Source organism: Haematobia irritans, chromosome 1 (genome assembly GCF_050003625.1).
Source record: "Haematobia irritans isolate KBUSLIRL chromosome 1, ASM5000362v1, whole genome shotgun sequence".
NCBI classification, from domain to species: Eukaryota; Metazoa; Arthropoda; class Insecta; order Diptera; family Muscidae; genus Haematobia; species Haematobia irritans.
The window spans coordinates 84340745-84356613 of NC_134397.1; the positions used below are offsets into that span (position 1 = coordinate 84340745).

The 15869-nt window shown below is 33.7% G+C and overlaps 1 protein-coding gene and 1 long non-coding RNA gene across 3 annotated transcripts in view; both read right to left on the reverse strand.

The window, feature by feature from the left end:
* The window catches only part of Snap25 (Synaptosomal-associated protein 25kDa), a 73805-nt gene extending 59401 nt beyond the window's left edge, over positions 1–14404 (reverse strand). The window contains exons 1-2 of one of the 2 annotated variants that reach the window (XM_075290994.1): positions 14005–14404; positions 10286–10385 (exon numbers count right to left, since the gene is read on the reverse strand). In XM_075290994.1, the coding sequence (XP_075147109.1) occupies positions 10286–10384 (99 nt within the window). In that variant the 5' untranslated portion in view covers position 10385; positions 14005–14404. The remainder of the gene's footprint in view (positions 1–10285; positions 10386–14004) is intronic. The other variant, XM_075290993.1, reaches the window with a different exon arrangement.
* A 754-nt stretch (positions 14405–15158) lies between these two features.
* LOC142239668 (uncharacterized) lies at positions 15159–15653 on the reverse strand. Its single transcript, XR_012723093.1, has 2 exons — positions 15430–15653; positions 15159–15372 (listed from the first exon to the last, which is right to left on the reverse strand). It is a non-coding gene; the product is annotated as an uncharacterized LOC142239668 (long non-coding RNA).
* Between the last annotated feature and the right edge of the window lie 216 nt (positions 15654–15869).

Below are 15869 nucleotides of genomic sequence, written 5' to 3' on the forward strand. Positions count from 1 at the left end.
GTCCTTGAAACAACTTTAAAAGGTCCTTAATACGGGCGTTGAAGTGGCTTTCGGACTGCGTCTATTCTTACAAAAACATGATAACAAATTCCTATATCATTTGGGACAAACGTATTATGATGCCCATGTCGTAACATAAAGCAGGATTTGGTTTCAGTTTGTTCATTGAAGATCGAAATGATTCTATCCAATCATCGGAGTATTTCGGATTGGAATTCTCAAACAGTTCACGAATTTTTTTTCCGTATACCATTTCAGCAGAAGAATAGCCAATATCTTGTATTACCGCTGACTTCAAAGCAATCAACCCAGTTTTTCGATTTGTAGAACTTTAATGCTGCTTTCAAGTTTCCATCTAGTGTATTTTTAGTTTTGACACAGAGGAAGTTGAGCGGGTGGCTGAAAATTTCCAAGTGGGCTTTTGACATGCCGAGTAACTTTGGATTCTTGACAGGTCAAACAAGATTTTGTCCATTGGCGAATATCCTTACTAATTGATGGCCAAATAAAACGAGACTTTATAGTATTGATTGTAGACCGAATTCCAAGATGGGCAATTCCATGTATAGATCCGAATAGTAGTTTTCGAAACTCGTGTGTTATACGAACGTGCACTTTTAGTTGAAACATCGCAATATATTTCAACCACAACATCTTTCAATTTGGCCATTACTCTGTGGTTGGTAGGGTGTCGTATGAGTTACTTCACGCCCAACAGCCTTGAAAATTCACGAAACAGAGCAGATTCGAACTGTCTTCCTTGATCAGTAGTTAAATAAGAAGGAGCTCCATAACGTGAAATCCAACCTGATAAAAATGCAGATGCTACTGATGCAGCAGTAATATCCACTAGTGGTATAGCTTCTGTCCATCTAGTGTATTTTTCGTTTTGACACAGAGGAAGTTGAGCGGGTAGCTGAAAATTTCCAAGTGGGCTTTTGACATGCCGAGTAACTTTGGATTCTTGACAGGTCAAACAACATTTTGTCCATTGGCGAATATCCTTACTAATTGATGGCCAAATAAAACGAGACTTTATAGTATTGATTGTAGACCGAATTCCAAGATGGGCAATTCCATGTATAGATCCGAATAGTAGTTTTCGAAACTCGTGTGTTATATACGAACGTGCACTTTTGGTTGAAACGTCGCAATATATTCCAACCACAACATCAGGAATAAATATTTTCTTCAAAACAAGTGATGTGTTGCTCTCCAATAACTGCTTAAGGTCATAATGGGTTTCTTGAGACGTGGCTAACGCTTTATAGTCCAATGGTGAGGGCATAGAAATAGCATCCATTCTGGATAATGCATCGGCCACAACCTTTTTCCTTACCGGAAACATGCCGAATATCGTATGTTGACTTATATAATCAAGCCGTATGTTGACTTATATAATCAAGATGCCTTAGTTGGCGTGGAGGAGATTTCTCTGGTTTCTGTTTGAAGGCATAAATCAACGGCTTATGATCAGTGCATATGAAAAAATCACTACCTTCCAAAAAATATTGAAAATGTTTTAGAGCTGAATATGCTGCAAGGAGCTATTTATCATATGCTCTGTACTTCGTTTGAGCCGAGTTTAATTTTTTGGAGAAAATGCTATTGGTATCCACTCACCATTTGTTGTAGCACTCCTCCCATACCAGTATCTGATGCATCTATCCAAAGTGAAGTTGGAGCATTGTATCTCGGATGTGCCAAAAGTGCTGCGTTGGCCAATTGCTGCTTACATTGTTCAAAATCGTTCATTTCAAGTGTTTGGACATCTTATTACCGGAGGCTGCGTTCAGCCTGACTTGTTGTTGAGCCGCATTGGGAATAGTTCGACGATAGAAGTTCAGCATGCCTAAAAATCGACGCAAATCCCTTTCAGTTTCTGGCAATTTGTGATTTTTATGACGTCTACTCGTGCTGGAAGAGGCTTTATTCGTTCTGTTGTACTAAGTATCCCAAAAATTCAATTTCAGTTACACCAAAGACAGATATGTTCTTGTTAATGGTTACACCAAACTTTGTAAAGCGGAGAAATAATTGTTTAAATGTAAATGCTCCATATACTCTTCGTCGTTATCTGAAGCGATTAGAATGTCGTCAATGTAAGCATAGCAGAAATCAAGGCCTTGGATAACTTCGTTGATGAAACGCCGGAAGGACTGCGCCGCATTGCATAACCCGAAGGTCATTCATGGGAACTCAAATAGGCCGATTGGGGTAATTATGGCTGTTTTCTCAATATCGGCTTCATCAACCGGAATTTGATGATATGCCTTGACGAGATCTACCTTGCTAAAAATTTTCTTGTCGCTTAACATGTGTCCAAAATCGTGTATATGTGGAACCGGGTAGCGAACGGGAGTTGTTATACCATTTAATCGTCTGTAATCGCCGCCATTCTCCATTCGACTTTTGGACTAAATGTAATGGGCTTTCCCATGGGCTTTGGATATTCCGCAAATTCCTTCTTCCAGCATCAAATCAAATTAACGTTTACGGTGAGATCCTTCTCGCCTTTGAGTATAGAGGAGGTCCCGTGGTCTCAATGTGGTGTTTGACAGAGTGTTTGATATCAGAAACTTTTCCATCATTTGCGTAAGATTGGGAAATTGTTGTAATAGAGTGTCAAATTTAGAACTTTCTGAATTCGATTTTACAGAGTGGAATTTCCCATAACATGAAATGCTTTTACTTTCAGATTTTGTGGAACGGTCAATAAGACAATTATTACGTTGCATCCATAGAAATTTCAGTACTTCTTCAGCAACTTTATTTGCCGCTAAAGTTGACATTTCACGAAGTAAAGCTGATGGTTTCTTGTCGCCGATTTCAATTTCTCGGAGCAACCTTTTAAACGTTTTTCCTTCGAATCCATAAATAGTTATTTTATGCTCCTCTTCAGAGTTTCGTACAAATTGGATTCTGGGGGATTTATTATTATGTCACTTACTTCTGACAGAATACTAGCATCTATTGATCCAACGACCGTGTGAAACTTAGTGGAGTCTTATACTATACTGGATTTGATAAACTGGCTTTCGAACTGCTTATACCAAAGGGCAGAATTGCTATGCCAAAATGGAGAAATATTGACTGAAACTCTTGCAATTTCTTGATGTCAAGCAGTCAAGGGATCGTCCATTGGGTTTGTGGACCTATTACCTTGTTCTGGGGAAGGAGGACTCACGACCGGTATAAGGAATTCTTGATGAGTTTCTCTGATGTCTTTGGTAATGGAAGTTATTTGTGGGCTACGAAACATATTTTTTGGTCTTTAGAGATTGATGAATGCTCTCGGACTTGTCGGGGTCACCAATTGAAGTGTGGTTTGGTTCTGACGGAAATAAAACTCACAACCGTTTCTTCAAATAAACATTTTCGAGTGACAATCCCATTTTTTCATTTTCTATATCTCAAATATCAAAAAGTCGAAGGTACTTCGATTTGAAAATTAAATTTGTTAAAAAGTAAAATAAATTTTTAAGCAAAGTAATAAATTCAAAGGTATCTTGATATGAGAAATTAATTGTTTAACAAGTAAAAATTAATTTTAAGCAAATTACGAGTTTCCATACAAAGAATTGGTTGGCCCTTTATTATATTTGTCAATTGTAACCAGGCCAGATATTTCTTACGCAGTTGGAATATTAAGCAGATATATGGAAAATCTTCAACAAACACATATCAATAATGGAAAACGAAATTTAAGGTACCTAATTTGGACAAAGCGCTTATTAAAAGAAGTTATAAATCAAAAACAAATTATTCGGTTGTTACTTGATAATCAAAGCACAATAAAATTGATCAAAAATCCAGAGTATCACAGAGTATCGACGTGAAATATCATTTCATCAGAGAAAAATTCACTGAAGGAGAATTCGAACTTGCTTTTGTTAATACGAAGGAACAACTGACCGATATTATTTATTTATTTATTTACAGCAATACAAAAGCCTTATAAGGCCAAATCCATACTACACAGCTTTACAATCCCAAATAGAACTTACATCTAATAAATTTTAGTGTATATAACTAGTAAAATAATATAAATATTATTATTGATTATGGTTGATTGGCTACCCAACCATTAACAAATTATTCATACAAATATTATAACAGCCCGCAGTTAGCAATATGATAAAGAAGGGAGAATTGAATCATTGGCGAAGAAAAGAAAACTTTATAGCTAAAAAAGTCATACTTTGTTTCAATCAACAGTAGAGAAGTAGAACGCATTATTAGAATGAGAGAAGACAAGAAGCTCTATAGGTAAAAAGTTCCAACTTCTTGCAACACGGACCGTGAAAGACCTCTCATATGCAGATTTAAGTATACGTGGCATAGTTATTTGAGTATTCCTACTAGAGTGGGAAAACCCGAACAAATTAAATAAAGGTACAGGAATCTAAAATTTGATAATCTTGACCAAATAAGCCTGAGCTCAATATAGCGATTAAACGACAAACCCAAAAATCGATTAACAAATGCGGAGACATGCTTCCGAAGCCAAATATTATATACAAACATTACAATAGAATTCGTAACCCGTTTCAATGTCTGTAAATTGTGCTCAAAAGTGCCCGATGTTACCTCCAAATCATATAAAATATGCGGCAATAAAATCGATTTAGCAAGCTTGAATCTGACCAAAAAAGGGAAAAATATATTAGTCGAATACAACCTGTTCAAGGTTCCATTAAATCGAGATTGAATCAAGTCAATATGGTACCCAAAATTAAGATATCGGTCAATAATTATTCCCAAACGAAAGCTTGAATCTGACCCAAAAAAGGAATAATATATTAGTCGAATACAACCTGCGCAGGGTTCCATTAATTCGAGATTGAATCAAGACAATGTGGTGTCCAAAAGTAAGATATCGGTCAATAATTATTCCCAAATAACAGGTTGGCTGATAAGTCCCCGGTCTAACACATAGATGGCGTCGCTAGTATTAAATGAATATTATTTTTATATAGTACCAACCTTCAAATGATTCATGTCAAAATTTGACGTCTGTAAGTCAATTAGTTTGTGAGATAGAGCATCTTTTGTGAAGCAACTTTTGTTATTGCTTCCGTTTCCTGTTTGGGATTTGAGATTGATTCCGGACTGAGTTTCACGGGTCATATTTCCTCTGTCTGCTCAAAAGTGAATCTGACTCTAAGGAAGTTATATAGTATTGATGTTATTCTACCGATTGATGTACGACACAGACTAGCTCAGGCCCTACTCATGCCGAATATTTTGTATGGGCTGGAGGTTTATTCAGGTACTAATGCATCGAACTTACGTAAATTACATTCTTGTTTTCATGGTATTTTAAGATACGTTTATGGCTCACATGCGCGTGATAACTACGACTTCTACTCTTTTCAGTTTTTGGGTTGTTCATTTGACAACTTTTTAAACTTGAGATGCTTGTATTTTTTCTTCTGTGTGGTGAAATTTGGTTCACCACTGTATTTGATGGAGTCAATAACGTTTTTGAATACGACTAGAAATACACAGGTGCTGTTGGATCATTTTCACCATCTTGTCTTTGAGAGATCGTTTTCTGTACGTGTAGCCAGGTTATGGAACTCGCTACCTCACCACCTTAAAAATTTCTCTATTACTCCTTTTACATTTAAAAAGAATTTGTTAAATTATTTATCTACTCTATAATGCAAATATTTATCATCTCACTGACAATTTCAAACTCAATGCGTTTTAATTTCTTGTTTGCTATGTATAAAGGGTTGTGCGTTAGGATTTTAATTTTAAGTTTTTTTTTAGTTTCGTTTTAATTATAAGATTAAGTTTTTATTTGGAATACTATAGCTCTATTGATTGAATTTCTATCAACATGTTGTCCAGAAGGGCGTTGGTTGATTAAATAAATAAATAAATAAATAAAATGGCAAAAAGGAATTTCGTGTTTTGATAAAATACTGTTTTCTGAAGGAAAAAAAATACGATGGAAGCAAAAACTTGGCTTGCTATTGAGTTTCCGGACTCTGCCCCAGGGAAATCAACAATAATGGATTGGTATGCAAAATTCAAACATGGTGAAATGAGCACGGAGGACGGTGAACGCAGTGGACACACGAAAGAGTTGGTTACCGACGAAAACATCAAAAAAATCCACAAAATGATTTTTAATGACCGTAAAATGAAGTTGATCGAGATAGCAGAGCCCTTAAAGATATCAAAGGAACGTGTTGGTTATATCATTCATCAATATTTGCGGAAGCTCTGTGCAAAATGGGTGCCGCGCGAGCTCACATCTGACTAAAAACAACAACGTGTTGATGGTTCTGAGCGGTGTTTGCAGCTGTTAACTCGTAATACACCCGAGTTTTTCCGTCGATATGTGACAATGGATGAAACATGGCTCCATCACTACACTCCTGAGTCCAATCGACAGTCGGCTGAGTGGACAGTGACCGTTGAACCGTCTCCGAAGCGTGGAAAGACTCAAAAGTCCGCTGGCAAAGTAATGGCCTCTGTTTTTTGTGATGCGCATGGAATAATTTTTATCGATTATCTTGAGAACGGAAAAACCATCAACAGTGACTATTATATGGCGTTATTGGAGCGTTTGAAGGTCGAAATTGCGGCAAAACGGCCCCATATGAAGAAGAAAATAGTGTTGTTCCACCAAGACAACGCACCGTGCCATAAGTCATTGAGAACGATGGCAAAAATTCATGAATTGGGCTTCGAATTGCTTCCCCAACCACCGTATTCTCCAGATCTGGCCCCAGCGACTTTTTCTTTTTCTCAGACCTCAAAAGGATGCTCGCAGGGAAAAAATTTGGCTACAATGAAGAGGTGATCGCCGAAACTGAGGCCTATTTTGAGGCAAAACCGAAGGAGTACTACCAAAATGGTATCAAAAAATTGGAAGGTCGTTATAATCGTTGTATCGCTCTTCAAGGGAACTATGTTGAATAATAAAAACGAATTTTGACAAAAAAATGTGTTTTCCTTTGTTAGACCGGGGACTTATCAGCCAACCTGTTATTTAAGTCGATCTGCTACATTTACTCTGGAATTTCCCACATAGATATGCACATCAAAATCAAGAGTCCCAAAGGCAATTACTTTAGTCTTAAGATGATTAATAGATAAACAATTTTGGTCAGACCAATGCAAAGCCAGACTGAGACATAAGTTGATCTTTGATTCGAAGGTCATGCCAGAATAAGGAACTGTTAGACCGGGGACTTATCAGCCAACCTGTTATTTAAGTCGATCTGCTACATTTACTCTGGAATTTCCCACATAGATATGCACATCAAAATCAAGAGTCCCAAAGGCAATTACTTTAGTCTTAAGATGATTAATAGGTAAACAATTTTGGTCAGACCAATGCAAAGCCAGACTGAGACATAAGTTGATCTTTGATTCGAAGGTCATGCCAGAATAAGGAACTGAATTAATCAGGAAGAAGACGTCATCAACATACGAAACCGCTTTCAAAGCCAATTTTTGAAACCCTAAGGAACTCATCGAATGTTTCCAGATTAGTTGATATTACTAGTTTTAACATTTAGGAAGGGTGTTGATGAAATCTTAAACATAATAATGTTTCTTTTGTATGTCAAGTAAACTTATGTTTTGTTCTGTCTGAAATATTATTAGATACTGCCATATTTATCAATAAATACATATTATTTTTTCCTCAATAAACTTAAACTTGAAGTCGGCCTTGAAGCCTGACAAAAACAATAACACCGATTTCATTAGACTAAATGTCAACGCTTTTAAGCAAATTTAATACAAACAAGCCGGGAAAATAATGAAATTCGATACATATATTTTTTTTAATTATGTTGTTTTGGTAGGGTGTATATTTTTCCTATGTTTCTTTTCTTGAGATAATGTTTGGTGGTCTTTTTGATGAAAATTAGGTAATGATTCATATATTGTTTTAATAATTTCCAGATTTAGAAAAAAAGGAAGCCACCATGGTGCACTTTTAAGCAAATTTAATACAAATGCCGGGAAAATAATGAAATTCGATACATATAATTTTTTTAATTGTGTTGTTTTGGTAGGGTGTATATTTTTCCAAAGTTTATTTTCTTGAGATTATGTTTGGTGGTATTTATGGTGAAAAATAGGTAATGATTCATATATTGTTTTAATAATTTGTAGATTTAGAAGAATGCATACACATCCCGGTTTCGAACAAACACCAAAAAGTGGATTATCTCCTCTCAATAATGCTGGCGTCATTTAGAGTTTCGTACGATCTCTAAGTGGTTTCACCGCAACGTGAAACACCGTTCTGACTAGATTATAAAAAGAAGGTGTCATTTCCGTTCATGTCGACGGCTGTATACTAAATCTGAAACTTAGGATTTCTGGCGACTGGTCTAACAATAGGACATTTGCCTAGGAATAAAAGTACAAGCAGATCCACAACTTGTATTAAGTGAACCCAACGTGAATCTGTAACCACTAACAGAAAAAGGATGTGCTACGTAGATGATATTATAAAACTTCTGGGGAGAGACATAAGCACAGGAAGGCCTCTGGGGAGGGGTTGAAAACCTATTTACGATTTTCCATTGTTTTCATATAAAATTAAACAAGTAAATACACAAAGTTGCGCTAAAGACTTTCATGCACATTTGAATTACTTGGGTTGTGGTAGCAGATGCCGATGGTAATACATAGTTTTATTTCTTAACATTGTCTTCTAAATTGTAAGTTTGTTTCCTTATTATAAGAGAATGCTTGACGTCTGATCTTAAATTCCTAAATTGATGTTTAGTTTAATAACTAAAGCACCTCTATTATTTTATTTATCTGATTTTTAGTCAATTTAATTAAAAAATAGTAATTGATATTAAAACAATTCTTTCATAAATGCATATATTAATAATGCTGCAACAATTAGTGAAAAAGAAATTTTTTTGGGTCTAGGAGTGGTGCAAAATTGGCGGAGAATAGGACGTATGTCGACCATTTCAACAGCCGTTGCACTGATTTTGAATCACTTCTAAAGGTGTGATCCGAATTCAGGTTTTGAATGTGAATTAAAAAATTTTTGTGATATTTTCTCAAATAAATAATTTTTAATGCATTCCAATGCTTGTCTGTTACGTTTGCCTTGGAATATTTTCAAAAATTATAGATTTTTAGCATTTTCCGGCAATTTTTTTAATAATTTGTACTATTTTATTATTTCTCTTTAACGTTGTTGTTTCTTTGAGTTCAGCTTAAAACCATGCATTGACTAAACTACAAGTGTAGCTTAACCAACAGAGGAAAAGAATGTTTATTTGGACAAAGCCCTATTGACTGCAAGATGGTTGGATGGACGCACGTTTCGGAATTACCACATTCCTCATCAGCATCCTCTACTTGCAGCAAAACTATCAACCAATTATCAGAATAAATTCAGGCAGTTCATTAAACCCAACAATGAACCACACTTGAACCTTTCGAAAAAAGGTTTTATATGATAGCTGGGGCTTATGCCGAAATAAATTCGTACAAACATATACGAAATATAAATTATATAAATTATCAAATCATAAAACATCAATTGAACCTATAAAGTCAGTGTATTAATTTTTTGTTGGGGGGCTATAGCCCCCCCAAAGGAAAATTGTATAGCTACACTAATGGGGAGAGACTTTATTCTTTAATAATTCATTTTAATTTTTTGTTCGGACAATTCTTCAAGTTACAATAAATTTTGTCAAATAAAGTTATAATTTTCTTCTGCTTTTATAGATTTACTCGAACTAAGTGGCCACCTTAAAGCTGTCGGTGGTAGTATACCCAAAGAAATTTGTTAGTAGACCCACCAGAAAAATATGCTAATATAGAAATTCTCCTGAAAATGGGAAAGCAGCACTGTTTGCTAAAACAGCAAACATTTTGAAATCCAATTACCCATAAAAATGTATTAGTTTTGTTGAATCTAAACTAAACTTGGGGCTAAATATTATTAACATGTGTTTGCTTAATAATCTGAACAAATAAAATAAAATCGCATTTAGGAGATCTAAAGGATATTATAAAGCATGAACACACAAAATATTTTTGATTTTTGGATATACGTTGGGTAATGTTTTAAAAAAAGTGTTAAGAATTCTTGTTCGCTACACCAGAAAGTACAAAAATATAACAGCAAACACCGACTGCTGTTTTAGCAGACTTTTTTCTACGAGTTTATTATTTATTTATTTATTTATCATTACTTCTTTGAAGGTAAATATTTCAATGAAATAAAAAAATAATGATAATTGAAAAATTATATATTTTACTTAAATGTACTTACATCATCTGCAACGCTGTTGGCTTTTATTTGCAGTTCCTCCAACTCCGTTTTTGGAACTGGAGGAGCAGCAGATTCCTCTGTATTTTCTACGGAAGGCATTCTGCAAAAAAGAAGAACACAAATAATTTATAATAATTAATCACATAGATTTTTATTAATAAAACAAAAGTGCTCGGTTGGTATATGACATTGCACTAACAAATACTATGTATATCAATGCATATTTATACAGTATTACGAAATCTATATTGTCAGTCGCCATGTTGCGATTTTGATAGTCAGACAAATTGAAACATTGTTCTACTAGTGCACAGAAAAAAAATTCAAAATTTTTCAATTAAAGTTTTAATTTTAAAAAAGGTTTTAAAAGAACTAGAGTAATTATTGGAGAGAACGCAACATGACTAGAGCAAACCTGACGAAGTAAAATATAAAACTATAATTACTTGTGAATATTGATTATTCATTTCGCATGAATACAATATTTGATGATAGGATTGCAAATGTAAGCTTTTTTTTTTGTTAGATATGCTTTACAGCTTTTTGTTTTTAAATTAAAAATGTTTGTAATTTCTATGTTATTTATTTCAAATGCAACAAAAATACTGTTACGAGAATTTCGCTCAGAATTTCCGTCACATGTGACTCCTCAAAATCCTAGATCATACATACAAACATACAAACACATGTGCATAAAACGAGCAAATTTTCAAAAGGGCGTAGCATTCATATCTTTTCAAAAAGCTAATATTTTTGCAATAGTATATTATCATAAATTTTTAACGAAATCTGCCAAACTACAAAAAGAATATAAAATTAATTAAAATAAGATTGCATTGCACTAACAAATACTATGTTTATCAATGCATATTTATACAGTATTACAAAATCTATATTGTCTGCCGCCATGTTGCGATTTTGATAGTCAGACAAATTGAAACATTGTTCTACAAGGGCACAGAAAAAAATTCAAAAATTTTCAATTAAAGTTTTAATTTTAAAAATGTTTTAAAAAATATTCAATTAAACATTTAATTAATTCAACAAATGTTTTAATTAAAAAAAAAAAAAACAATCAGAAAAATTAATAGTATCAATTAATTTTTTAATTGGATCAATTAATTTCTTAATTGATTTTTTAATTGATTCTATCACATCTGTGATTGAAGGCATTCAATTAAAAAATTAATTGGATCAATAATTTCGTGATTGAATCAGTAAAAGATTTTGTGTGTGTGTCATATGTAAACGAAGTGAAACTGCGAAGTGATCATGTTTTGCTTCGGAATGGGAAATATGTAACGACTCTCATGAATAATTAATTGTTGGAATCCTTATCAACAACCGTGGTGTAGCTGGTGGAGATGTACACGTGACACAAAATTGTCGTAACTTACGAAAATTTTCTTGACTCACTCGTGACAAAACTCTGACAAAACACAATTTTACTTTCTTACTAGTGTATTTGTTTATAAGAAGAAATTATGATGTTTCTTATATGCATATTTTTCTTAAAGATTACCTACTGTAAATTGTTGAACATGGTATGGTAAAATTTTGAGCTAATTGTGGACACGAAGTTTTACAAATTTGAATCATTTACAACGAATTTTAAAACTCAATCCACTAATCGGTTTTTGTTGATGGTCAAAATTGACACAAATAAGTTAAAACTTTTTGTCAATTACGGCCATTTCCGCTAGGGTTTAACAGAAAGTAAATTACAGCTATCTTTACTCCAGTTAGTTTTAACTGAATAATTTTCAACTGTTAAGTTAATAAATGGAATATATAAACAAAATGTGGGTTAGAAGCATTTTATAAAAAATAATAAATTTTTTGTCGTTTAAGAAAATTTCATATCTTAAATAAAAGAGCAGACACAATTTAAATAAAATTCTGTTGTAGTTGTAGAAAAATATTAACTATTTTGTGTAGTAAATCGGAGTTTTTGTGTCGATGTGTGTCCGCAGTCAACAGCATTCCGACTGGACGGGGAATGATGGAAGCGCTCCAAATCATGGAAAATGTGCAACAGTCTCCAGGCAAGGTTATTGGATTTACATTTTCGTACGTACATTTTTCGTTGACTACCATTCAAAAGAAAGTACATTTTTTCAGCATTTCTACGGATGAACCGAAAATGGTTCAAAGTAGTGGCAGCGGTACCTAATGCAATGAGTTTCTAGGAGGAGGTATATGCTATTGCAAAAGCTTCAGAAAAGCTACCAGCTTCTTCGTCGAGGGTCAAGTAGCAATAAATGTCTGGGATGTTTTTCCATAACTCAAGGTCGTAAGCTATCACAGAGAGCTTAGAACGTTAATAGGAATAATAACAGGGAATAACAAATTTAGGAAACACATGATGATTGGGTTATGATGATGGATGGTGAGGGCCCTGTGGATGTTTGGGCTTTTGTTGTCTTTTATATGATCTCAAATATGATGGTGGAACAGGTGCTACAGAGCCAGTGTCATGCAGTACCATGTAGAAGAAAGAAGATACTAGGCTCTGAACATATTTGTGAGGCTGCAAGCTGAGGAATATAATCATCAAGTCTTCTGTGCGGAAGAACTAGAGTAATTATTGGAGAGAACGCAACATGACTAGAGCAAACCTGACAAAGTAATATATAAAACTATAATTACTTGTGAATATTGATTATTCATTTCGCATGAATACAATATTTGATGATAGGATTGCTAATGTATGCTTTTTGTTGTTAGATATGCTTTACAGCTTTTTGTTTTTAAATTAAAAATGTTTGTAATTTCTATGTTATTTATTTCAAATGCAAAAAAAACTGTTTCGCAAATTTCGCTCAGAATTTCCGTCACGTGTGACTCCTCAAAATCCTAGATCATAGTTTCGATACATACATACAAACATACACACACATGTGCATAAAACGAGCAAATTTGCAAAAGGGCGTAGCATTCATATCTTTTTAAAAAGCTAATATTTTTGTACAGTCTATTATCATAATTTTTTAACGAAATCTGCCAAACTACAAAAAAAAATAAAATTAATTAAAATAAGATTTTTGTTATTGTATATTTAAAGCATATTTAACGTTACGGTCTTGAGCCTTGCAATAGCAAATATGCTAAGTATGTACTTATATCCAACTAAAAATTAATATTTTGTCTTTGGAGTATATTGAAATGCGTGTGATTTAACGCCCGTTTTCATTTCCGTTGCATATAGGTGAGTGTGTATGTACATATCTATGTAAGAAAGAATGAAATTTGGTAAGGTAAGGAGTTCAGATTGTGGAATACACATGTGTTACATAACGTGGAAAGGACAATTATTTAACAAAGTATTTTAGAGAACTAGGATACACTTAAATTGGAAACTACTTTCATAGATATAACTCAAGGTCAATAATACTAAATGATTTTCAAGAAATTATGACAAATGAAATATTCAAGGACAACTTTCAAAAAGAAAGAAAAACATTCATGCGAAAATCAATACAAAAATGAATATCCCTTCATAAGCAAAGAAGCATTGTACTGATGTAAAATAAATAAAGCATCTCAAACAAGAGAAAAGAACGGAAAAATTAATCATTTCTTTTGGTGAAATAGAAATGTTAGAAGAAATAGAAATGTGTACACAATGTGTTCCCTGCGCAGTGATAAATAAAATCCGCCCAAACATAAAAAACAAAATAATCCTATACGATTCTACATTGGTAAAACTCTTTTCTTACTTGAATAATTTCTCTGCTCCCTTTGCAAGATTGTGACGATATAATAGGCAATTTTTTTATTGTTAAAAACCTTCTTCAATATATTTATTTTGTCTTTTTTTATTGTGTTAACAACATAACTTATATAAAAACGCAACCGGGTTTCAATGTTGATGTCAAAAATCCAGAAGTTTGTACTCGACTACTCGATGAAAGGCATTGTTAAGATTAGTTAAAACAATCTACACTTGACATGCGCAATATTCAAAATTAATTAGCTGTATAAAGTTTTGTTTGAATGACAAATTGATTAAATTATTTGCTATATTGGCTTCACAATTAGTGCATTTCTGTTGGATTTCCAAAATTTCGAGATGTTAATAAAACGAACAATAATAAACGAAATACGTTGAACGAATTTAAATACTTTCAGTTGGTAAACTAATTCAAGGTGTTGCCATATCAAAGACAATTTTGGGTATATTATATATAGTGCTGCCAAGTCTCTTTTAGAGAAGGTACCGAATTACCAGTGATAAGTATTTACCATGATACAAAAGACAAGTAGTGTTATAGGGATTATAATAGGGCTGTTTTCTTTTAGCACTGGATGCAACATTTGTATGGCCTATCCAGAACATCGTTGCACTGGTGTTCTATCCAGAACAACTCATCAGTGCAAGTCGCGCCGATGTTGCCGGATTGTATTTTGATAAAGTGATTCACAATAGCAACTTATTGTGACTAATTTATCAAAAAACATGAAATTCAAAGTGGTACAGTGTCATAAATAATCGCAGCAGTAAATACTTATTGCAAATTGGAGCATTTCATATATTACAAATGCAAGATTTAACTTCTTTTCTGTGATTGTTTTTAAACAGCTGATGACAGTGTTGCATATTTTTGGAGATGTTCTGCCCTGCCAACATTTTTTGAATTTGGGGACTCTTTTGAGAATCCCCACTACGTCGAAAACAATCATATACGACATCAAAAACTCGTCGGAAAAGCGCCGTCACTATTGAGAAGTTGTACCACGCCAAGTTACTACAAAAATGTTTCGCATGAGTGCAATTATTAGGTGCCTTTATAGATCAATTTAGAACGACGCCAATAAGGGACCCTCCAAACAATCAGAAAAAGTGCATTTTAAGATAGTTGTAAAAGAATCATTGTGGTCGAGTAAAACACGTTTGTTTAGATATTTATTAATTTGATTAAACATTTACAAATTCTTAAAAATATAACACTTATACCACTATCACATTACATTTAACATAATTTTTGGCATTAATGATGATGTTGAGTTACAAGTAGCGAGTTACATGTTGCTGCGTCTATCAACCAGTGTTTTTATTCCATGGAGGCAGCGTGTCTGTAAAATATCTGAAAAACAATCACTTTATTCCATTTGGAAAATCACCAAATTGTTCACCAATATACCTTTCACAATTTTAAGCGTATAATCTATGTTTTCAGAACTTTATTTTCGTTTTTATTTAATTAAAATATAACAAGCTGGTTGCGCTTGGCGTTTCACAAAAAAATGGCTTTTTTAACAGTAGGGATGACAAATTACTTGCATGTACTTTTTGATGTACCTTTTCATGATGGTTGAAGTGACATTTACGAGTCTGTGGTAACGATGAGGTTGAAATGGAACTTTGAAATGCTGGCAGGGTGCATAAGCGAGTACTCTGTTTTCTTTTAGTCCTTCACGGCTTAGGGTATCCAGTGCTAAAAGAAAACAGCCCTAATGAATACATCGACTTTAAAGGCCGACATTAAGTTGGCATTTTCGCGCTAATGCTTAGTACTAAGTTCGTTTCTGCGAAAAACGAATATCTTCATATATCTCCGTAAATAGGGTCTCAATTCCAGGA